At 44.1% G+C, this 24,878-nt stretch overlaps 1 protein-coding gene and 1 long non-coding RNA gene across 2 annotated transcripts in view; both read right to left on the reverse strand.

The window, feature by feature from the left end:
* LOC309563351 (membrane-spanning 4-domains subfamily A member 8-like) overlaps window positions 1-13,177 on the reverse strand; it is a gene marked incomplete at both ends in the record, with an annotated part of 65,642 nt that extends 52,465 nt beyond the window's left edge. The window contains 2 exons of the mRNA XM_082267745.1: window positions 6,806-6,916; window positions 12,887-13,177. Coding sequence (XP_082123871.1) covers window positions 6,806-6,916; window positions 12,887-13,177 — 402 coding nt within the window. The remainder of the gene's footprint in view (window positions 1-6,805; window positions 6,917-12,886) is intronic.
* The window catches only part of LOC309563035, a 268,455-nt gene that overhangs the window by 181,410 nt on the left and 62,167 nt on the right, over window positions 1-24,878 (reverse strand). The window lies entirely within an intron of this gene.

Here is a 24,878-nt window from a genome sequence, read left to right on the forward strand (position 1 = left end):
GCAATTGAATTGATCCCCAAAGGTTTTAATTGAATAGCGGAATAGAAAATATGATCAAAAAGAAAGTGTATGTATCTCGCACGTACACCACCACACTAGGCCCCAACTACTATTGTTTGTACCCCTAAAAGGATGGTTGAGCAGTAGGAGGAGGAGTATGGAACAGGCAGCACCCTCAAATCTTCAGAAGTATGAGATGAACCCCAAAAACTTGGAAAGGTGGATCTCTCTCACACGTACCAACACAGACTATCCCCCAATTTAACTGATCCCCAAAGGTTTTTGATTAAATAGCGGAATAGAAAATATGATCCAAAAAAAGTGTATGTATATCACACGTACACAACCACACTAGGCCCCAATTACTATTGTTTGTACCCCTAAAAGGCTAGATGAGGAGTAGGGGGGGTATGGAACAGGCAGCACCCTCAAACCTTCAGAAGTATGAGATGAACCCCAACAACTTGGAAAGGTGGATCTCTCTCACACGTACCAACACAGACTATCCCCCAATTTAACTGATCCCCAAAGGTTTTTGATTAAATAGCGGAATAGAAAATATGATCCAAAAAAAGTGTATGTATATCACACGTACACAACCACACTAGGCCCCAATTACTATTGTTTGTACCCCTAAAAGGCTAGATGAGGAGTAGGGGGGGTATGGAACAGGCAGCACCCTCAAACCTTCAGAAGTATGAGATGAACCCCAACAACTTGGAAAGGTGGATCTCTCTCACACGTACCAACACAGACTATCCCCCAATTTAACTGATCCCCAAAGGTTTTTGATTAAATAGCGGAATAGAAAATATGATCCAAAAAAAGTGTATGTATATCACACGTACACAACCACACTAGGCCCCAATTACTATTGTTTGTACCCCTAAAAGGCTAGATGAGGAGTAGGGGGGGTATGGAACAGGCAGCACCCTCAAACCTTCAGAAGTATGAGATGAACCCCAACAACTTGGAAAGGTGGATCTCTCTCACACGTACCAACACAGACTATCCCCCAATTTAACTGATCCCCAAAGGTTTTTGATTAAATAGCGGAATAGAAAATATGATCCAAAAAAAGTGTATGTATATCACACGTACACAACCACACTAGGCCCCAATTACTATTGTTTGTACCCCTAAAAGGCTAGATGAGGAGTAGGGGGGGTATGGAACAGGCAGCACCCTCAAATCTTCAGAAGTATGAGATGAACCCCAAAAACTTGGAAAGGTGGATCTCTCTCACACGTACCAACACAGACTATCCCCCAATTTAACTGATCCCCAAAGGTTTTTGATTAAATAGCGGAATAGAAAATATGATCCAAAAAAAGTGTATGTATATCACACGTACACAACCACACTAGGCCCCAATTACTATTGTTTGTACCCCTAAAAGGCTAGATGAGGAGTAGGGGGGGTATGGAACAGGCAGCACCCTCAAACCTTCAGAAGTATGAGATGAACCCCAACAACTTGGAAAGGTGGATCTCTCTCACACGTACCAACACAGACTATCCCCCAATTTAACTGATCCCCAAAGGTTTTTGATTAAATAGCGGAATAGAAAATATGATCCAAAAAAAGTGTATGTATATCACACGTACACAACCACACTAGGCCCCAATTACTATTGTTTGTACCCCTAAAAGGCTAGATGAGGAGTAGGGGGGGTATGGAACAGGCAGCACCCTCAAACCTTCAGAAGTATGAGATGAACCCCAACAACTTGGAAAGGTGGATCTCTCTCACACGTACCAACACAGACTATCCCCCAATTTAACTGATCCCCAAAGGTTTTTGATTAAATAGCGGAATAGAAAATATGATCCAAAAAAAGTGTATGTATATCACACGTACACAACCACACTAGGCCCCAATTACTATTGTTTGTACCCCTAAAAGGCTAGATGAGGAGTAGGGGGGGTATGGAACAGGCAGCACCCTCAAACCTTCAGAAGTATGAGATGAACCCCAACAACTTGGAAAGGTGGATCTCTCTCACACGTACCAACACAGACTATCCCCCAATTTAACTGATCCCCAAAGGTTTTTGATTAAATAGCGGAATAGAAAATATGATCCAAAAAAAGTGTATGTATATCACACGTACACAACCACACTAGGCCCCAATTACTATTGTTTGTACCCCTAAAAGGCTAGATGAGGAGTAGGGGGGGTATGGAACAGGCAGCACCCTCAAACCTTCAGAAGTATGAGATGAACCCCAACAACTTGGAAAGGTGGATCTCTCTCACACGTACCAACACAGACTATCCCCCAATTTAACTGATCCCCAAAGGTTTTTGATTAAATAGCGGAATAGAAAATATGATCCAAAAAAAGTGTATGTATATCACACGTACACAACCACACTAGGCCCCAATTACTATTGTTTGTACCCCTAAAAGGCTAGATGAGGAGTAGGGGGGGTATGGAACAGGCAGCACCCTCAAACCTTCAGAAGTATGAGATGAACCCCAACAACTTGGAAAGGTGGATCTCTCTCACACGTACCAACACAGACTATCCCCCAATTTAACTGATCCCCAAAGGTTTTTGATTAAATAGCGGAATAGAAAATATGATCCAAAAAAAGTGTATGTATATCACACGTACACAACCACACTAGGCCCCAATTACTATTGTTTGTACCCCTAAAAGGCTAGATGAGGAGTAGGGGGTGTATGGAACAGGCAGCACCCTCAAATCTTCAGAAGTATGAGATGAACCCCAAAAACTTGGAAAGGTGGATCTCTCTCACACGTACCAACACAGACTATCCCCCAATTTAACTGATCCCCAAAGGTTTTTGATTAAATAGCGGAATAGAAAATATGATCCAAAAAAAGTGTATGTATATCACACGTACACAACCACACTAGGCCCCAATTACTATTGTTTGTACCCCTAAAAGGCTAGATGAGGAGTAGGGGGGGTATGGAACAGGCAGCACCCTCAAACCTTCAGAAGTATGAGATGAACCCCAACAACTTGGAAAGGTGGATCTCTCTCACACGTACCAACACAGACTATCCCCCAATTTAACTGATCCCCAAAGGTTTTTGATTAAATAGCGGAATAGAAAATATGATCCAAAAAAAGTGTATGTATATCACACGTACACAACCACACTAGGCCCCAATTACTATTGTTTGTACCCCTAAAAGGCTAGGAGTAGGGGGAGTATGGAACAGGCAGCACAGCACCCTCAAACCTTCAGAAGTATGAGATGAACCCCAACAACTTGGAAAGGTGGATCTCTCTCACACGTACCAACACAGACTATCCCCCAATTTAACTGATCCCCAAAGGTTTTTGATTAAATAGCGGAATAGAAAATATGATCCAAAAAAAGTGTATGTATATCACACGTACACAACCACACTAGGCCCCAATTACTATTGTTTGTACCCCTAAAAGGCTAGATGAGGAGTAGGGGGAGTATGGAACAGGCAGCACCCTCAAATCTTCAGAAGTATGAGATTGTGTTCACTGTACCCCACAAAGATTGAGTTCACTGCACCCCACAATGATTGTGTTCACTGCACCCCACAAAGATTGTGTTCACTGCACCTCACAAAGATTGTGTTCACTGTACCCCCCAAAGATTGTGTTCACTGCACCCCACAAAGATTCTGTTCACTGTACCCCACAAAGATTGTGTTCACTGCACCCTAAAAGGATGTTGTTCACTGCACCCCACAAAGATTGTGTTCACTGCACCCTAAAAGGATGTTGTTCACTGCACCCCAAAAAGATTGTGTTCACTGTACCCCCCCAAAGATTGTGTTCACTGCACCCCACAAAGATTGTGTTCACTGCACCCCAAAAAGATTGTGTTCACTGTACCCCCCAAAGATTGTGTTCACTGCACCCCAAAAAGATTGTGTTCACTGTACCCCCCAAAGATTGTGTTCACTGCACCCCACAAAGATTCTGTTCACTGTACCCCACAAAGATTGTGTTCACTGCACCCCAAAAAGATTGTGTTCACTGTACCCCCCCAAAGATTGTGTTCACTGCACCCCACAAAGATTCTGTTCACTGCACCCCACAAAGGATTTTGTTCACTGCACCCCAAAAAGATTGTGTTCACTGCACCCCAAAAAGGATTTTGATCACTGCACCCCAAAAAGGATGTTGTTCACTGCACCCCAAAAATGATTTTGTTCACTCCACCCCAAAAAGATTGTGTTCACTGTACCCCCCCAAAGATTGTGTTCACTGCACCCCACAAAGATTGTGTTCACTGCACCCCAAAAAGATTGTGTTCACTGCACCCCACAAAGGATTTTGTTCACTGCACCCCAAAAAGATTGTGTTCACTGCACCCCAAAAAGGATGTTGTTCACTGCACCCCAAAAAGGATTTTGTTCACTGCACCCCAAAAAGATTGTGTTCACTGCACCCCACAAAGGATTTTGTTCACTGCACCCCACAAAGATTGTGTTCACTGCACACCAAAAAGGATTGTGTTCACTGCACCCCAAAAAGATTTTGTTCACTGCACCCCAAAAAGATTGTGTTCACTGCAGCCCAAAAAGATTGTGTTCACTGCAGCCCAAAAAGATTGTGTTCACTGCAGCCCAAAAAGATTGTGTTCACTGCAGCTCACACACAGAAAAATGGATGTGGATCACTGACACCTGCCTATCTCCAATCCCACACCACACAGCAATATCGATTGTAGTTTGTAGAACACAGTTTCCCTAAAATTCAGCAGACTCTGTCCCTAACAGGATTGAGAAGAGATCGTAGATCAGGATTGAGTGCAGATTCACCCCACCCCCCACACAGCAATATCGATTGTAGTTTGTAGAAGACACTGACCCTATAATTCAGCAGACTCTATCCCTAAAATGCCTACAACTCGCCCTGCCTAAACACTCCGACCTGTCCCTCAATTCTATCCGGACACAAATGGTTTTTTCCTGCCTATCTTTCCCTAATCAGCAGCCAGCACATTGATGTGTGCTCTGTCCCTTAGCTAAGCAGCAGAATGACGCTGCTGCGGCGGCTGCCTCGAACTTATAAAGACTTGGTCACATGCTTCAGACGGCCAATCACAGCTACTAAGACATTTGCAGGCATGGCTGGGATGGCTTAAGGCACACCAGTTAAACGATTGTTGATTGGCTGTTGAAAGCCCGCCATGAAAAGAGCGCCAAAGCATGCAAAACCCGGAAATAAAACGACCGAACACGGATTTTTACCCGAACATACAGTAAAGTGTCCGTGTCCGTGTTCGGGTAAAAAAAATCCAATTATTCGGTACGAACACGAATAATACAGTCCGTGTTCGCTCAACACTAAACATGGGAACCTTCTTATCCTCTGCCATAGCTCTCCTCCCATCTTTCCCCATTCCAGCCACCAATAGGGGCTGACCCCTGTTTGACCTGCCTGCCCCAATTTAATCAAATTTACCCTACCCCCTCAATCCTAGTTTAAATACTCCTCCAGCTTTCCCATAAACCTCTCCCCCAGCACACCATTTAGGTGCAAACCATTTTTAGCATATAGGTTGCACCCCAATGAAAAGTCAGCACAGTGCTCTAAAAACCCAAATCCTTCACTCTTACACCAGGTCTTTAGCAATGCATTCAGCTATTTAATCTCCCCTTGTCTTTCCTTTGTTGTGCATGGCACAGGCAATATTTCAGAGAATATCACATTGGAGGTCCTTCCCTTCATCTTGCAGCCTAATTCATTAAATTGGTTCCTAATGAGCCTCCACCTTCTATATATTCTGTCATTGGTTCCAACGTGGACCAAGACAGCTTAGTCATGCCCAACCCCTCCCAGTAATTTTTCAACCTGGTCCACCACATGCTGAACCCTGGCACCAGGGAGACAGTGTCAAGGTCTTACCTTGCCCTCCTGTTGGCAACCATCTTGGACATGTGCAGACTGCTGCCTCTCATAAACTCTGATTGCATCATCACTTGCCTGCTGCCTGGGTGTCGCACAGTGATGATGCTGCACACCTGACTATATACATCACCTGATGGGTTGCAGTCCTTGCCCTTGTGTTTGTGCTCCAATGTGCATCTCTGCTAGCAGTCTTCTGTTCTCCGTGTTCCTCCATGTATGACCTGGCTTGGCTGATGACTCTCCTGGCTCTCGACTCCACATCGGCAGATGATCCGGCATCGGCAGACGACCCAGCATCGGTAGAATACCCGCTTGTTCCTGCTCTCACTTTCTCACTTTTGCTGTGCGTTTATTGTTGTTTGCTCCAATAAACTGCTTTAGTTTACCTGCATCCCTGTGTGGTCTTATTTCCTTACACCCTGACATACAGCAAGCCATTTGGACTTTCTAGTTTAATCCTACACCCCCATAGCACATTCAAGTGTAGGATTTTTTTTTTTTTTTTTATCTCAGCTGTATCCCCTACCTGTGCCATTCTCAATTATCCCTTCTATGACCTATACACTGCACTTTGTTGGCACCCTCTGCTGTTTCCTTTATTGAAACACTTAGTCATAAGTGAAAATTTGCCATTTAAATATGCACAATATGCTCCAGTCAAGTTTCTTTTTGGATAGCATAGGAAAGGGTTGGAACTTTTTCAGGCAATTTTTTTTTTGTCTTTGGGACAGGAAATGGGATTTAAATCTTCCTCAATAGGAACAGTGATCGAGTGGCATTGGTCAACAACATCTCACTTTGATTCAAACCTTCCCTGCTACATTGGTGAAAGTTAATCTATGATTGGCTAATAGATGATACTGCAGGCCAATGCTTTTTTGAACCCAGTTATTAGACATCACAAACAGCAAATTGTAATACTACTTACAAACACAGGGCCCCAAAAAGTAATGCCACTTATAAGCGTGGTAACGAAGGCAAGGAAGACCAATGCAATGCCGAGGCCAATCTCCAAGATGGCTGCCACAATGACCATAATCTGAAGGGGGGAAAGAACAAGGTTTAATTAGTTTGATGCAGCTTTGCACAATGCTTTGCTAAGTGCCATAGATATTGCATGGCCTGCTAGAGATAAATTAATAGATTTGCCTAGTTGATGATTCAACCCAGATGGGGATTCTTTCAAGGCCAGTTTATGTTCCCCAAAGAACTTTTATCGTTTTTTGGGGTCATACCAAAAGTCAAAAAGCAATCTGAACCTGGCGTGGCATTTGGTAGGATCCCTGTACATAAAATGATGCTTACAAAAAACGCGATACACCAAGCAAGCAACCCCAAGCGCTCAGTGAGGATAATAAAATAAGATAAAAGTATAATATACAATGCTGCTACTTAAATAAATAACATATAAAGTGGAATAAATACAATAGCATAAAAGCAAAAGGTATTCCAGTAGCGCAAAGATGGTGGCAACCTCTCACCATCTATCAGTATGCAATTACCCATGATTGTGGCTATCCTGGATCTCTAAGTGGATGTGTTTTACATTTGGCTCGTTTTCTTAGTCACGAGAGTGGCTGGGCCATTGGAGTCGGTGAGTTTGTATTTCTTCTCCCCACTTTAAGCACAGGGGTGGCGTTTATGGTGATCCGATACTCCATCTGCACATGCTAGCAATCATCCCAGGAGTGTGTAACAATTGTGGACTTTTGAAACTACTTCTGCTGTCTTGGTGGAACTCTAATGATTTTATGGACTGCACTCAGATTGTATTGAATGATTTATTCTGTCAGTTATATGAGCAGTCATTATTGCATACTGATAGATGGTGAGAGGATCCCTGTACAGCCTTATACATTATCTAGCCCATCGTCAGCCTATGCCTTTTCACTCCGTTCATAAATCAATCTCTAGCACATCTGCAGCATATTACAGCACTGTGCTGTCAATTAACACAACCTTTAGATTTCTTTAAAGTCATCTTTCAAGTTTTTTAAGTGTCTATCTGACTATCTCCAACTCTATCCACTTTAAGGTGATCCCTGAAAACATTTCTCTTCAGAGAAACTTATTCTGCCCTCACCTAACAACTGTACTTTAATTTTCTTCATCAGCTCATCCCCTACAGTTATTACCTTTTTTATCACTTGACCCTCCCTCCTAGATTGTAAGCTCCAACGATCAGGGTCCTTTGATTCCTCCTGTATTGAATTGTATTGTAAGTGTACTGTGTGCCCTAACGTTGTAAAGTGCTGTGCAAACTGTTGGCGCTTCATAATTTCTTTATAATAGTAATAATAGTAATAATTCACTCATTCTGCACATGCTCAGTTGCTCCCTATTTCCGACACTGTGCCTAAAATCACTGATCGACTGACAGCCCTGTTGCTGAGGGAAAGAGGGAGGGAGAGAGCATCAGGAATGGATCCAGCTGTGGAGGGAACACAGATAAGGAGAGAGAAAAGAAAAGTAGTAGGGATGACAGGACAAACTTTGCTTCCAGGGAGACACAGAATAGTTAAACCTACAAGGGATAGTGTCTTACCTTATCTCCCTGTTATTCTCTCCTTTCTCCCTCAGCAGAGGCAGTACAATGAAACTGAGCACTGTAATGCTTCTGTCAGCCTTCCTCTCTAGCTGAGCCAAGACATACAATCAAGGCTGGAAATGAGCACATTTTAATTGCAGAAAGTGACATAAAGTTTTTGAGACCAAGGAGAGGGGGAGAGTTTCCAATAAGGAAGAAATCAATCCAAGCTTCAATAAAATGGCTGCCTTCAGCAAGAAGGAACAGGAGCAATGCTGGAGACAACTTACACAGCACACACTCATTTTGGAAGCATGATTATTAATGTGCAATGTATGTTCTTTTGTTAAAGAATTAGTTACATGAATTAGTATCAAACTGCTATAGGTAAAGTTCCACTTTAAAGTGGTTGTAATCCTCACATATTAAATATGAACAAAGCATATCCCTCTATAGTGTGTACTTTCCTCAATTAAAAGCACTAAGTTTTATTTCTGCCTGCTGCTTCTTTCTTCTGCTATCAGCATGAATCACTTTTGAAAAATTTTCCTGAGACCAAGAGAAAAAGGGTGACAGGGGAGGGATCTCCAGCTCAGCCTCAGCTATGTTCCTGTGTGCTGTGTGAAGGGGCTGTTTCTCTTCCCTACAATCAGCTGTCAGAGCTCTCCTCACTGAGCTCTGCAGAGTGTAACTTCAGCTCTCTCTGCCCCCTCTTTTCTGAATTCTCAGACAAACTTATAAATTCATCACTTTGAACTGATGTAGAGAATAGAAGGATGCAGATAAAAAGGTGCAACTTATGTAGGAGGATTTGTTTTATCTCTGTGTATCACCTGAGGATAGTCCCTTCAATGGGTATATGGAAAGGTGTATAACCACTGTGATGGAACCGACCCACACTCTGCTTGAGTGCTTCTGTCGTGTACCTTGGTTGGAGGCCGAGTTGATGAGAGGGCTTCCCCTGCAGCTCTGGTCATAGCCCCCCTGGAGGTGGTGACAGAGGTACAAGGCTCAAAGAAGCACGGGTGGCGGTAGCTTGATAGCAGGTAACTGCCAAGCATGGGTTCTGATAGCTTTAAAGCAGGTGACTACCACAGTCAGGGATGTAGTCAGGGTGAGCCGGGGTCATACACGGTAAGACAGCAGGATGAACAGGGAGCAAGGCCAGGTTGATATCCGGGAAGCAGGCAGAGCAAGGTCCAATAGCAAACTGAAGTCAGAACCAGGAGATCAGACAGAGAATAGTCAGAGGCAAGCCAAGGTCAGGATTCACAGAGCGAGGTTATGAACAAGCCGGGTCAGCAACAGAAAATCAGTCAGCACAGGCAAGAATACAGGAACAAGGATCAGGGGAAGCTGAAGAACATCCAGCAGCTGGTGCTTGTGCTGGTGCACGTGAACGAGCGTTAGCTGTATGAGAATGAGCAGTAGCTAAAGAAGAATTAGCATTAGCTGCACAAGGAGCTATATGAGAACTAGTATTAGCTGAACTAGCTTCCTGACAGCTTCTGTCAGTATACCGCTTCCTCCACTCTGAAAATAGACATCAGTTATTATAGCCGCATAGCATACAAGACTAGCCAACAAATAGCTTGTATGAGAGCTGGAACTCTTTATTGAACAAATTCACACAGAATATATACCCCACAGGAGGACACCCCCCCTCCCGATCATATTACCCTAACAATACAAACTGCACACAGGAATATAATTGCCATAGCTAAACAACAACCACATGCGCTTATCAGGATGTTAAGCGCATCTTTAGAAGGCATTGGGGTGTCCTCAGGAATGATGTGGTGTTGGGTCCCTGCTTACCTGAGGCCCCTCCTGTCATCTGTAGGGGTGTTCCTCACTTGCGCTTACAAATTGCCCCTAACGTTTTGGACAAACCCAATCGTGTTTCCTTTTTCCAAAACCTGAATGGCTTTTTCCCATGTTGAAAGTGTGCAGTATGCCAGGTCAATGCCCTACCTGGAAGGAAAATATGCGATTTTCAATCTACTGCCACATCAAAAAGTTTTCAAATAAATCCTTTATTGGTTGCTCTACCACTAACATTGTTTATTTGCTGGAATGCCCGTGCGGCCTACAATATATAGGCCGCACTGTCAGAACTTTAGCGGTTCGCGTAAATGAACACTTAGGGAACATCAGAAGGGGTTTCCCTAAGCATAGTGTTTCTAAGCACTATGCTAAACATCATGGGAAGAACCCCGCTGGCACCAAAATTTGGGGTATTGACAGGTTCATTCCCCACTGGAGAGGCAGTAATGTCCGGCGGGAGATCTCCAGGCTTGAGACCCGTTGGATATTTGATATGAAAACATACTCTCCGTGGGGAATGAACGTTGACTGGAATGTTAACTGTTATATCAACAACAGCTAAAAACAATCTTTTTTACTTTTGGTCTGTGATGGATTTTAATATTTCAATATAGCATATTGTGCATATTATGGTGTTTAGAGAATGTGGGCCACCTTTTATGCTTTTATATACATTTGTATATTTTTAATGCTATTGTTTGTCTTAATATTACACATATTGTCAGCATATTTTTAATGTTATTGTTTGTCTTAATATTACACATACTGTCAGCATTTTTATCATGCATAACTTTCGGTTTCATTACCGATCGTTTTTATCTATATATTTTAAATGCCTGTCAGTTCCGCTCTATGTTTGTTTTCCGGCGACTTTGGAGATATGGGCAGGGTATTTCCTGTCATTTCCTGTCTGCCTGGTTAAGATAATGCAGTAGATGGAGAGCATGGGGCGACAGATTCCTGTTGCATCATTTCCTGTCTGCCTGGTTAAGACAATGCAGGAGATGGAGAGCATGGGGTGACAGCTTCCTGTTGCATAATTTCCTGTCTGCCTGGTTAAGACAATGCAGTAGATGGAGAGCATGGGGTGACAGCTTCCTGTTGCATCACTTCCTTTAGCTCGATCAGGATATTGCAGAGCGTGGAACATAAGAGGTGAACACTTATTTAAATGCGTGCTCACACCATTATACCACGCCTCTGAAGATGTCATAGATGTTTGACGATACGCGTAAGGTGGACGTATCGGAGCTGAGCATGCTACATACCACGGTTTTATCCATTGATGCTGTTATATGATGTCTACTATGTAAGTGCATTACTTTTTAATAAATTAATGTGCCTCGATGTACTTCACGATTGGTTGCCCCTGTCTTTTTTCTGAGCCTGCATGTGAAAGACACTTCTGTAGGGTCCTGTGAAGGCATTGTACATTTGTGAATTGTGAAGTTCTCTCTCCCTGCTAAGGAATGTGAGGAATGTGACTAGGAACCATCATTTACGCCAAGCGCTGTTTGCTCTTATGCCTGTTTGACCACTCTGTGACAGGAGGGTCAAAAGTTCCGGTAAGAGGCTACGGGTGTCAGCACAGGGTGTAACTCATCTCTCTCACTATTCACTGGTGATTGGCTGATTGGATCGGGTCCTTTCTTTCTACCTGCAGTTCTACTCCATTAGATTGTTCATGGACTGTATTACTGTGATAGATTGTTTAATATATGTCTGGCGCACCTCCTAATATACATCAACAACCACATGAACAATAATTTATCCAAAACATCACACCATGGTTTAGATAATGTGGTACAGCTGACACAAGGCTAAAACTATCATTGAGGATCCTCCTAGAGTTCATCAAATTAGCCACCAGACAGAAACAATATGTTTGAATGGGAATCAACACCTAGACAATGCTTCGATTAATCAGGATCTCACTCCAGGTCAGACTGCTGGCATCATGCTCATAAAGGGCAATACACATTGTTACAAGTGTAAACACATCCCAACAGTAGACAGTATGTGATTTAATTAGCACAATTAACAATACAGTGATCTTCCCCCTCTAGCAACTACTAGCTGACAATGATATAATTAACATGCTAATTAACTCAGCACCTAAACCAGCCCTGAGTGACCCGACTGCTGACAACAAGTCTAAAACAAAATACATTACACATTATCCTAAGTATAAACACAGAATACCGTATCAAAACAGACAATAGAAGGAGATCCCAGTAGCAGACTAGCCGGCTCCTACCTACAATAATCTATGATGCAAAGCTCATACAATGTTCTATCATTCTGATACAATGGAATCAATGTATCATAGATTTCTTGAGGGATATTGTTGATAAATATTACTGTCCCATTTGAAGGATTGACAGTGAGGCGCCTGCTGGGGGGTGCTTTTAGTCAAATCAGGAGAACTGGGCAGGGGACGTGGTTAATTAATTGATTTCTGAGCTACAGGTACACTGTGCGTCAAAACAGGGTCCTTTATCTACAAAGATCTACCTGTATCTCCATTTCTACTCTCCCCTTACTGTATATATCACATTGACTATTGCAAAAGGACAGGTACACCTTTAGATGTGGTTCCCATAATTTCCTGGGCTCATTGTATGACTAAACTGTCCACTGTATTGTCACCTTTAATCCCAGAGCCTTTGGTTTACCCTTCAGAAATGTTTGGAAAAATGGTAAAGATGGTTTCATATTTTGGAGTATGATGGCGGAGAGACGCCATTGAGGTGCCACAGTCGGGACACTACTTGCCTGTTTTCTAGGACGGGCATAGAACTCGGGGGGCGGAGGACTGGCCTGCTGTAAGAAAGACACTACAGGCACATTCGGCGCTGGGACTGTGAATTGGACTGCAGAGGGTGTGCTGCTTGTTGGAGTCTCATAGAGATGAGGTACGCATTCACTAGCAGGATCTGACATCATGAAATCTGAAATAGAAAAAAGATGTTTGAAAAGTTTAAACCAGGATTTTATATGCCTTCCCAAATATATCACCACAACAGTGCTACAAATATTTTACTAAACCACCCGTATTAGGAGAAAGATCCTAATTTAAAAATACATTTCTTTAGTTTTGGATACAGTAAAGAATGATTGGAACCCCTCTAAGTTAAATCTCAAACAATGTTATTTACTGCTTTTACTGTTCTTTACTTTTTTTTGTTTTTTATTGGTTGAGCCAGATGGACTTTTTTCAACCTGACTAACTATGTAACTATAAGAAGTATTCACAAAATTGTACGTTTAAAAAGCAAGCTGTGCACAAGATACTCACAATCATATAACATTTGAAAGCAGAGTTACAAAGATGGAAACTTATAATAAGTTTCAAACCAAAGACATGGCCGACCTCAAGCTGTACATCTGTGTCACGTGGCTAGGCTCCTACCGATGTGTTTCGTCATATCTGACATCATCAGGGGCGTGGCCATGTAACGTATGCCTATTCAATTTATAGAGGCAACAGCCGGCAATGGGTAACAATCAAAAAATCATATAACACTGAAGAAATATATCCAAACGAGTATAGAATGAAGGGACAACTAAATCCAACAAATAATTACGGTGAATAGTACAAAAAATGCCCATAAATAGTGCAGAAAATGAAGAAAATGATCGTGTTCTGTGCGGGGCCGGAACCGGAAGTGACACATGTCCGACAAACCAGAAGTGGTCACTCCGTTAATCCGGAAAATCCAAAAGTGGAAATCCTCTTCACAGTATATGTTCTGCTTCACTGGAGAATCTTCAACTATGTAACTATGAAATATTTGCATAAGGCTATAATGAATTCAATAGAACCAGGCACCCACATCCGAAACAATGTAGAAGAAAAAAAGTACTCAACAGGGCAACTCTGTGGAACAACCATATAAGGTCTGTAATGAAGAATGGCGCATTAGGATCTCCAAAACAGATTGGGTTCACACAGGTGCATTGCTAAGACTCAAGTAGGGGGCAAAAAGGAACTTTTTAGGACGCCGCCTGCATGGTAGTAAGATGCTGGTGGCCATTGTGGCGGTGTCCATCTGGAGGAAGTGAGTAATATCAGCTTATACCCTTTGAAAGAGATTTGATTCTATTTGTTTATCCCCTTTTTTAATTTGTATTATCTATGTCCCTCTCCCTATAAGAGCTATAGGATACTGTCAGACTAATGGAGCATCACCATCTTGGTACAAGAGGAAATAAGAGGGCCCTGCTTGTTAGAGCTTACAATCTAAGAGGGAAGGTCAAGTGATATAAAAGGTAATAACTGTGGAGGATGAGCTGATGGAGGAAGTAAAAGCACAGTGTATTAGTTACATAAAGCAAAATATAAAGATCACTGTGTTATCACCTTAACTGGAAAAATAGAGGAGAGTATCCTATAAGGAATCAGATACCTCAAACTCTATCCCATGCACCATCACCCCATACAAAGTCAAATCACTCCCATACAATTTATACAGGGAGTGGACGGTAGCGTGATCCTCTAGATATATGAACATATATTTAAGGGCTGGTGAATCGCTTGGTCCTGTCTACAAAACTGCACATAAAGCACCTGCCACATAGATGCATACCATGTAGTGGTGGAAGATCAGTGAGCCAGTTTGCTTTGGGGGTTTTGTGATACTCAGAATAAACTAGGGTGTCACTGAGATTTCTTGCCTGTCGGGCTACCATACATGGGCGTGGGCCCACAATGTCCCCTAATAACGGAGACCTTGTGAGTACATTCCAATGTTGGCTAAGTACGGCTTTGACCTGATCCCACTGGGAGCCATAGCAAGTGATAATTCTAGTTGGAGCATTTAGATCCCGATTTTGTTTGCTAGATTTTTTAGGGGGTCAGAAGATTTTGTTTTTGACAATTGCTTTTTTCTTGGCTCTCCGAATGCAGCTGTGCGAATAGCCTCTTTCTCTGAACCTATGGTATAGATGACCTGCCTCAGTTTGAAAATCCTCCTCTTCTGAGCAGTTTTGTTTAATTCTAAAGTATTGCCCAACTGGGATCCCATGGATCAGATAAGGGGAGTGATGGCTACTTGCCTGAAGCAGTATATTTGCATCTGTCTGTTTACGGAATGTTTACGGAATGTTTTGGTGATAATTCTGTTTTCCTGTACTGTAATAAGTAGATCAAGGAATGATAATGCATTTTCGGCAGGGAAAAAAGTCAACCTGATGTTTCTATTAATAGAGTTGAGCTCATTTGCATCCATCCACCCGCCCACAGTCCAGTTTTACACAGCCAGGTTAGCCATTGAGCTACCATTCAGCACATTATTGCGCAGACCCAAATCAGCCTTTACCTGCACTTATGGCTGTACTATGCAAATGCACCACTGATTGACTCTGTTTCAGCGGATCCAGCAATCTATCTCTCATATCACTCCTGTGACCAACTGTGGTAAAACCACATTATACTCCATCTGCAGCCACTTGCACTAGTGTCTCTTTGATTGAACCATTGGATTGGATGAGTGTGTAGTGGATGTGTGGTTTGTGTGGGTGTCTGCAGCTGCTTTCTTGTCTGGTTTTGACAATGTTGTCATTTTAACTTTTTGTTATGTTGGAGGTTTTTGCAATTTTTCATGTTCTATTTTTACCAAATATACTTTAATAAAGCTGTTTATAATTGACCGGATGATCCTCTCTGAGGATTTCTTTGTGGACTTTTAGTCCTCCTTATATAAAGTGTATTGGTGAGAAGCAGGATAGGCTTCTTTAAAGAGAAGGGTTTGCAGGGATCGTCTAAAGATGGATAGATTAGAAGATAGTTGGACAGATTAGGGTAGGGAGTTCCAAAAGATGGGAGAGGCTCGGGAGAAGTCTTGGAGGTGAGCATGGGAGGTGACAAAGCAGCTAGAGAGCGGGAGGTCTTGAGAGGACCAAAGAAAGCAGTTTTGGATGGCTTTGTAAGTTATTGTTAGTACTTTGCCAATCCCTCCACTGGCTTCCGCTCACCCAACAAATAAAATTCAGAGGGAGTACTAGACACTGAACTGTTGGTAAGGTAGGTGAGACTAGCAGCAGCATTTATGATGGACTGAAGGGGGATAGCTTATGTAAAGGTAATCCAATGAGGAGGGAGCTGCAGTAGTCGAGGCAAGAGATAATTAGAGAGTGAATTAGAAGCTTAGTGGTGTCGTTGGTTAAAAAAGGGGCGTATTCTGAAGATGTTGCAGAGGCAGCATGATTTGGACAGACATTGGATGTGGGCCGAAGGATAGGTGAGTAGAAGAACAGGTGTTTGTATTTGAAGTCCAGAGCATAGTCTAGGCTGACCATACTGCTTTTTCATAGACACAGTACAGTTAGTGAGCCATCTCATCCTAGGACAGGAAATGTTACTGGCAGCCTGGCAGGACCACAAGTTAAAAAAAAAAGCCTTTAAAAAAGGAAAGTAATGCATCCGTCCAAAGACGTGTAAACTGCAATGTTAAACTTATTGGTTTTGAGTTTAGATATGTTTTGAATTTTAACTCCAAGCAGATATAGAATACACAAATGAATGCAGTTCTGTTAAAAGTAATTTAGGGATCTGCTGCCCTGTATTGTCTGTAAGTGTCTCTGCTGCATAATGTTCACAGGGATTACTTACCTGTACGTACATCAATTCCTGTCTATGAAGGTCAACTTTAGAAGCCAAAGATGGAGGAAGCAGAGAGAGCTTGGGAACTGAGTCTCATGGGGCTGCTACTGCTGCTGTATTTTTACCCAGACCAGAAGCAGAGACTATTAGGCAAGTATTTTATGTTCCTAATAGTTTATTTGCAAATGCCCATAGCTTCTTCAGTGTGTATCTAAATCCTTATGACAGATTTGTCTCTGTCCTATTGTTAGTAGTAGAGTAGTAGGCTGACTCTGAGTTCCAGTGCCGCAACACAGTTCCTGCCAGTGAGAAGCTCCATCATGTGCTAGTTGGACAACAGTTGGAGGATCTCCCCATGATTGTCTTCAGGTCTCCACCAAGATGAACACTACATCTTGATCATCCTCAGGCTCCACTGCAACTGATTTTTGCTGTAACATTCATCTGACGGTATCTCTATTTACAACTATATATACCCTGGTATATGTACACAAATACACCCGGGCTCTTGTTGGCCCCTTTACTAATAATACCTGTTTGTACATTGGATGTATGTACTATTATTAATCTTTTCTTATAAAAGCTTATATTGTTTCTATACTGGTGTAAATCTATATACATATGGTTAATGTTATGTGCTGGTTGCAGTAGTTTCTCTGCTTCCAATTGCTTTGATTAGATTACTTGTTAATTTACCAGGGAATCCCCTCTGCTCACAGAGGCCCCTAGTGGAGGCACTGCCAACTTTATTATCAAACCCACTTTTCCATTTGGTGAAAGTTCTGGTTCTCTTATTTACCTGCAAGTATAGCACAATATCCTGTTTGATGAGGGCCATTTCTCATAACACTTACAATTTATACATCAGTAAATGTATTGCACTATTGCATTTCAACTGGTATCAGCCTTTTGCAAGGAGACAATCAGTTCACGTGCTGCTGACAAGAGATGACAGAGAGATGATTTTATCACCGTGTTGCCTCTGCTTTCATTTTCCAATAAAAGGCTAGGGAAAGTCCAGGAGGACCTGAGAAGGAAATACCCTTTGGATTACAAGAAATTAGGTAAAGTCCCGTGTGTGCTAAAGAAGAGGGCATCATATTTGTTTTTGACTTGAAAAAATGGCAACGGCCTGCTCTGCAAGGCAAGGTATGGCTGGCTGTAACAATCCTGAGTGGCCTATAAGGAGGAAGAGCAAGCTTCTGTTATGAATGTGGAGTAGAGATCTTTCTGTGAGCTGTACCTTCTAGGGATCAACCGATTATTGGTTTGGCCGATAATCGGCGGCCGATATTCACTTTTTTCCAAGTATCGGTATCAGCCACAAACTTGGCCAATATGACTGATATTTCTGCCTCCGGAGGGGAAGGGGGATGTGGATTAGAGCGCCGCCTGATAACACAAAAAGCAGGGTGCTTGCGCTTACCTGGCGCGGGCGCTGTCATACGAAGTCCCACCTCCTACCTATGACAGACAGCACACTGGTGACGTCTATCATAGGAGCCGGTCCAGGAGGCAGGACTTCATATGACAGCGCTTGAGCCGGGTAAGTAATGTGTAATCAGGTTGCGCTCTAATCCCCATGCACTGGTCACTCTGCATTGGATGGGGGCACTGGTCACTCTGCATTGTTGGGGGCACTGGTCACTCTGCATTGGATGGGAGCACTGGTCACCCTGCATTGTTGGGGGCAATGGTCACTCCGCATTGGATGGGGGCACTGGTCACTCTTCATTGATGGGGGCACTGGTCACTCTGCATTGTGGGGGGCACTGTTCACTCTGCATTGATGGGGGCACTGGTCATTCTGCATTGATGGGGACACTGGTCACTCTGCTTTGTTGGGGGCACTGGTCACTCTGCATTGATGGGGGCACTGGTCACTCTGCATTGATGGGACACTGGTCACTCTGCTTTGTTGGGGGCACTGGTCACTCTGCATTGATGGGGGCACTGGTCACTCTGCATTGATGGGGCACTGGTCACTCTGCATTGATGGGGGCACTGGTCACTCTGCATTGGATGGGGGCACTGGTCACTCTGCATTGATGGGGGCACTGGTCACTCTGCATTGGATGTGTGATTGAATGTGCAGAATATTGGCCCATATTGGCCGATACCGATACGTTGTGACCAAAATATCTGTATTGGTATCGGCCCTGGAAAAACCATACCTGTCTATCCCTTGTACCTTCCATGGAAAGAAATAGAAGTAGAAATAGAAATAGAAATAGAGTAGAGAAGAGCGTTACCCAGAAGAGGAGATAGAATGGTGGAACTGCACTCTCATAAAGTATTTTGGCACTCTTTATTTCCTCCCCTCACCATCTTTTGAGGCTGTGTTGTTCTTGGGCAGAACAAGTTGAATAACACCAAAGACAGTAATATCTGTAGCAGGCTTGCTGACAAAGCTGACCTTGTTATTTCCTCCATCGTTAGCAATATTTGATTTGAGGCCTATATTCCATCTAATCCAAATTCTATTTTACCTATCACTTTAAATAGTTTGTTTGCACCACCTTGGCCCAAATTAATTATTTGGAGTAAAAGGAAAGATGGTGTTAGGCTTTAAGTGAACTAGTAAAGAAGTACATTTAAAGGAGATATATGGTCACAGCATATACTTTCACAGCATATACTTTCACTTGTTAACATCAGCATTGTAAAGCAATACAAACAATAGCTATTATTGACATTCCAACATAGGCTTACTTGGTAAATCTCCTTTTACATTGTGTGTTCTGCCTGTTTGCTGGCCATCCATTTCAATAACTTCCTGGATTCCCTGCATGCTTTGTATCTTCTACTCTGTAGTTTACTTTCAATTTCAATGGACTACATATCCCATGGTACCTTGCTGCCTGCAAACCAGGATATGTAGTTCTGAAACTCCTCCTCTCAGCACTTATGAAGCTCAGAAGGCAAACTTTGTAAAATGTGCGACACAGCAGTGTCTACTTACAGGGCATAGTGAATACGTGTCACAAAATTCATGGAAGTAAATATGGGGAGCTTTACAAAATTAAAGTGGTTCTAAACCTCCATACATTATATATGAACAAAGCATGTCCTTCTATAGTGTGTACGTGTCTCAATGTCTCTAAGAGCACTATGTGTAATTTCTGTCTTCTGCTATCAGCATGAGTCACTTCTGACAAAAGAAAAATGGTGACAGGGAAGGGACCTCCAGCTAATTGACAGCCTCAGCTCTGTTCCTGTGAAGGGTGTGTGTCCCTTTCTTCCAATCAGCTCTCAGAGCTCTCCTCATCAAGCTCTGCAGAACGTAGCTTCAGCTTCCCCCCGCTTTCTCACAGCTCAGATAAGCTTTATAAAGTTTGCACTTTGAACAGATGTGGAAAGGAGAAAACTGTAGATAAACAGGTGCAACTTATGTGGGAGGATTTGGTTCATTTCTGTGTATCACCAGAGGCCAGTCACTCAACTGGGTATATGGAAGGCTTATAACCAGTTTAAGTTCTGTGCAGAGTGTAAAACGAACCTCCTCCATCAACCCTTATAGGATGTTTGCTTTTCACTGAAGCACAGATTCCCACTCATTGGTTTGAGCAGGATTTAATGAAAGCCTACTTATTTTAACACATATGGGACAGGAATCCCTGACCCTGAGACATTCTTTAATGCAGGGCAAAAGGGACTAGAGTTGATCGAACACCTGGATGTCCGGGTTCGGCAGGTCCGGCCGAACTTGAAAAAAAGTCTGGGTTCGTGACCCGGACTTAACCCGAACCTACCCCGATCCCGAACCCTATTGAAGTCAATGGTGACCCGAACTTTTGAGCACTAAAATGGCTCTAAAAAACACATGGAAAGGGCTAGAGGGCTGCAAATGGCAGCAACATCTTCTTAAGAGCATAGCAAGTGCTCTTCAAACAAATGTGGATAGGGAAATAACTTAAAATAACATAAAATATATAAAAATAAAAAATAATAATCTTGAATGATGTAGGAGGAGGACGAGGCCCATATGGAGTAGGAGGTTGCGGTGGCGGTGGATATGGCGGCGGTGGTGGAGGAGGACGAGGTAGCCAACACTGGTTTTGGTTTTTAATTATTTTTTTTTTTAAATTAGGGTACACCCCAAAAGAGTAAGAAAGATCAAATACAACAATGGCTGGGTAAGGCCGGTATACATGTCTATTCTGCACAAGGTACGGACAGGTCCTGTGGGATCCATGCCTGGTTCATTTTAATGAACGTGAGCTTGTCCACATTGGCTCTGCACTTGTCAGTGATAACGCCCCCAGTAATGCTAAATACACGTTCAGATAATACACTGGCTGCAGGGCAGGCCAGCACTTCCAAGGCGTAAAGGGCAAGCTCAGGCCATGTGCCCAACTTGGAGACCCAGAAGTTGAAGGGGGCAGACCCATCATTTAGTACGTCTAGGCATGTGCACACATACTGCTTCACCATGTTAGTGAAATGCTGCCTCCTGCTAAGACGTTCCATATCAGCTGGTGGCGCTACTTCTTGTTGTGGCATGCTGACAAAGCTTTTCCACATTTTGGCCATGCTAACACTGCCTTCTGAAGTGCTGGCGGTGCCCTGGCTGCGTTGGCGACCTCTTTCTCCTCCTCTGCCTTGGCCTTGTGCTTCCACTGTGGCCCCTGCTGTCAGGTGGGAATGCCACCAGCAGCGCGTCTACCAGCGTGCGCTTGTACTCGCGTATCTTCCGATCACGCTCCAGTGAGGGAATTAAGGATGGTACATTGTCCTTGTAACGGGGATCCAGCAGCGTGGCCACCCAGTAATTAAGTTACAATGTGGGAAGCTCGGCGGTCATTGCGGAGACACTGCAGCATGTAATCGCTCATGTATGCCAGGCTGCCCACAGGCAACGAAAAGCTGTGCTCTGTGGGAGGTGTATCCTCTGTGTCCTCTGTATCCCCCCAGCCACGCACCAGTGATGGCCATGAGCTGACCTGGGTGCCACCCTGCTGTGAACATGGTTCCATCTCCTCCTCCATCTCCTCATCCTCGTCATCCTCCAGAACTGTGCCCCTGCTGGACAATTGTGTACCTGGCATTTGTGGGTGCAGGAACCCACCCTCGGAGCCACATGTGAATGACTGCCCTGAAAGCCTTGGAAATGATACCTCTTTCTCCTCCTCCTCCTCCTGTGCCACATCCTCTTCCATCATCGCCCGAAGCGTTTTTTCAAAAAGGCATAGCAGTGGGATAGTTAAGCTGAGAACGGCGTTATCGGCCATGTTGGTGGAGTACTCAAAATAGCGCAACAAGGCACACAGGTCTCGCATGGAGGCCCAGTTATTGGTGGTGAAGTGGTGCTGTTCCGCAGAGCGACTCACGTGTGCGTGCTGCAGCTGAAACTCCACTATGGCCTGCTGCTGCAAGGTGGAGTTACACCTTGTGGGCACGTCACATATGAGGCGGTGAGCGGGAAGGCCGAAGTTACGCTGCAGCGCTGACAGGGGAGCAGCAGCAGGGTGAGAATGCAGAAAGTGCGCACAGACGGCCCGCACTTTCTGCAGCAGCTCTGACATATCGGGGTAATTTCTAAGGAACCTCTGCACCACCAAATTCAGCAGATGCGCCAGGCAAGGGATGTGTGTCAAACAGGCTAGGCCCAGAGCTGCTATGAGATTTTGCCCATTATCGCACACCACCAGGCCGGGCTTGAGGCTCATTGGCACCAACCACTCATCAGTCTGCTGTTGAATGCCCCTCCCCAACACTTGCACGGTGTGTGTTTTTTTACCCCAAACAGGCAAGTTTTAAAACTGCCTGCGTCGTTTACCCCTGGCTGTGCTGAAGTTGGTGATGAAGGTGTTACGCTGACCGGAAGAGGAGGCGGTAGAGGATGAGGAAGCGGAGTAGGAAGAGTTAGGAACAGGAGGCAAACTGAAGCACCCTGCAATCCTCGGTGGTGGAAGGACATGCGCCAACCTGCTATCCACCCCAGGCCCAGCCACCACTGCATTTACCCAGTGTGCTGTTAGGGAGATATAATGTCCCTGACCGTGCTTACTGGTCCACTTATCCATAGTTAGGTGGACCTTGCCACAGATGGAGTTGCGCAGTGCACACCTGATTTTGTCACCCACTTGGTTGTGCAGGGAAGGGATGGCTTGCCTGTAAATGTAGTGGCGGCTGGGCATGATGTACAGTGGGACAGCCACCGCCATAAGGCTTTTAAAACTCTGCGTCTCCACGAGACCGAATGACAGCATTTCAAAGGCCAGGAATTTTGAAATGCTGGCATTCAGGGCCAGGGATCGTGGGGGGATAGGGGGGTACTTCCTCTTCCGCTCCAGTGTTTGGGAGATAGAAAGCTGAACACTTCCACGGGACATTGTGGAGATGTTTTTTGGTGACCCAGGTGGTGGCGTTGCTGGCAGATCCTCTGTTTGTCGGGTGGCAGGTGCCACTGTCAATACAGAGGTGGATGAAGAGGCAGAGACTGCAGCAGCAGAAGAGGAAGCAGGGAGGAGCCAGAGACCTTTCTTGGTTTTTGAGGTGTCTACTCCACTGCAGCTCGTGCTTTGCACTTAGATGCCTGATCATGCAGATTTGTGCTCAGGTTGAGAAGGTTTATGCCTCGCTTCAGGCTCTGATTGCACAGCGTGCAAACCACTTCCTTTCATCATCATATTGACTGAAGAACTGTCACGCTAGGGAACTGAGCTGGCTTTGGTGTGCTCGGTCCCTTGCTGCATTGGGCAGTAGCAGGCGTAGTGTCTAGGGCACAGCCACACCGCTTTTGCACCCTGCTCCCTCTTCTGCTGTGCTGGTGGCTCTGTGCGACCACCGCCTCTTCCTCCAAACTATTCAGGTCACCTGCATGATGTTCATTCCATGTGGGGTCGAGGACCTCATCATCCTCCACATCATCTTCCACCCAGTCTTCGCCCCTGCCCTCCTTGTCGGTCTCCACAATTCAGAATTCCGCAGCAGTTGGCACCTGTGTTTTGTCATCATCCGAGACGTGCTGCGATGGTCCTCCCATGTACTCATCTTGAGACATAAGTGGTTGGGCATCGGTGCACTCAATCTCTTCCACTTCTGGGGCAGGGCTAGGTGGATGGCCCTGGAAAACCATGCTAACAGAGTCATCAAAAAAAGAAGAGACTGCTGCATGACTTGGGGCTCAGACTGCTTGGCTGATTTGCAAGGGGGTGAGGTGAAAGATTGATGGACATCGGCTGCAGGTGCCAACTCTGACCTTTCAGCAGAAGACTGGGTGGGAGACAATGTGAAGGAACTGGAGGCACTGTCAGCAACCCAAACTACTATCGCCTGTACTTGTTCTGGCCTCAACATTTGTAAAGGCGCATTAGGCCCTGTCAAATACTGCTGCAGGTTCTGTCGCCTACTCACAGCTGAGAAAGGTGTTTCACTTGTGCGTGTAGCTGGCACAGATCGACCACGTCCTCTCCATGCAACAGGAGCTCTACCAGCAGCACCACGACCCAGGCCACTTCCCTTATTTGACCTTCTCCTCATATTTATCTAATTTTGGATCTTCCCCTAAATGGGTGTTTATTGATAAGCGGAATAAAACAACAGTATCCAAAGGGTGTATCTCACTGTAACATATGCAGACTAGGCCGCAATTAAATTTTTTCCCCTAAATGGGTTTTTATTGATAAGCGGAATACAACAACAGTATGCAAAGGGTGTATCTCACTGGAACATATGCAGACTAGGCCGCAATTATTTTTTTCCCCCTAAATGGGTTTTTATTGATAAGCGGAATACAACAGTATGCAAAGGGTGTATCGCACTGTAACATATGCAGACTAGGCTGCAATTTACTTTTTTTCCACTAAATGGGTTTTTATTGCAAAGGCGAATACAATAACAATATCCAACAGGTGTATCTCACTGTAACATATGCCGACTAGGCTGCAATTTAATTTTTTTCCACTAAATGGGTTTTTATTGCAAACCGGAATACAACAACAGTGTCCAATGGGTGTATTTCACTGTAACGTATGAATGAAAAACTGAAAAACAATTGTCCCCTTAATTGGTGCTTGTTGAATAGCAGATTTGAACTGC

Source organism: Pelophylax lessonae, assembly GCF_965119305.1.
Source record: "Pelophylax lessonae genome assembly, chromosome: 9".
NCBI classification, from domain to species: domain Eukaryota; kingdom Metazoa; phylum Chordata; class Amphibia; order Anura; family Ranidae; genus Pelophylax; species Pelophylax lessonae.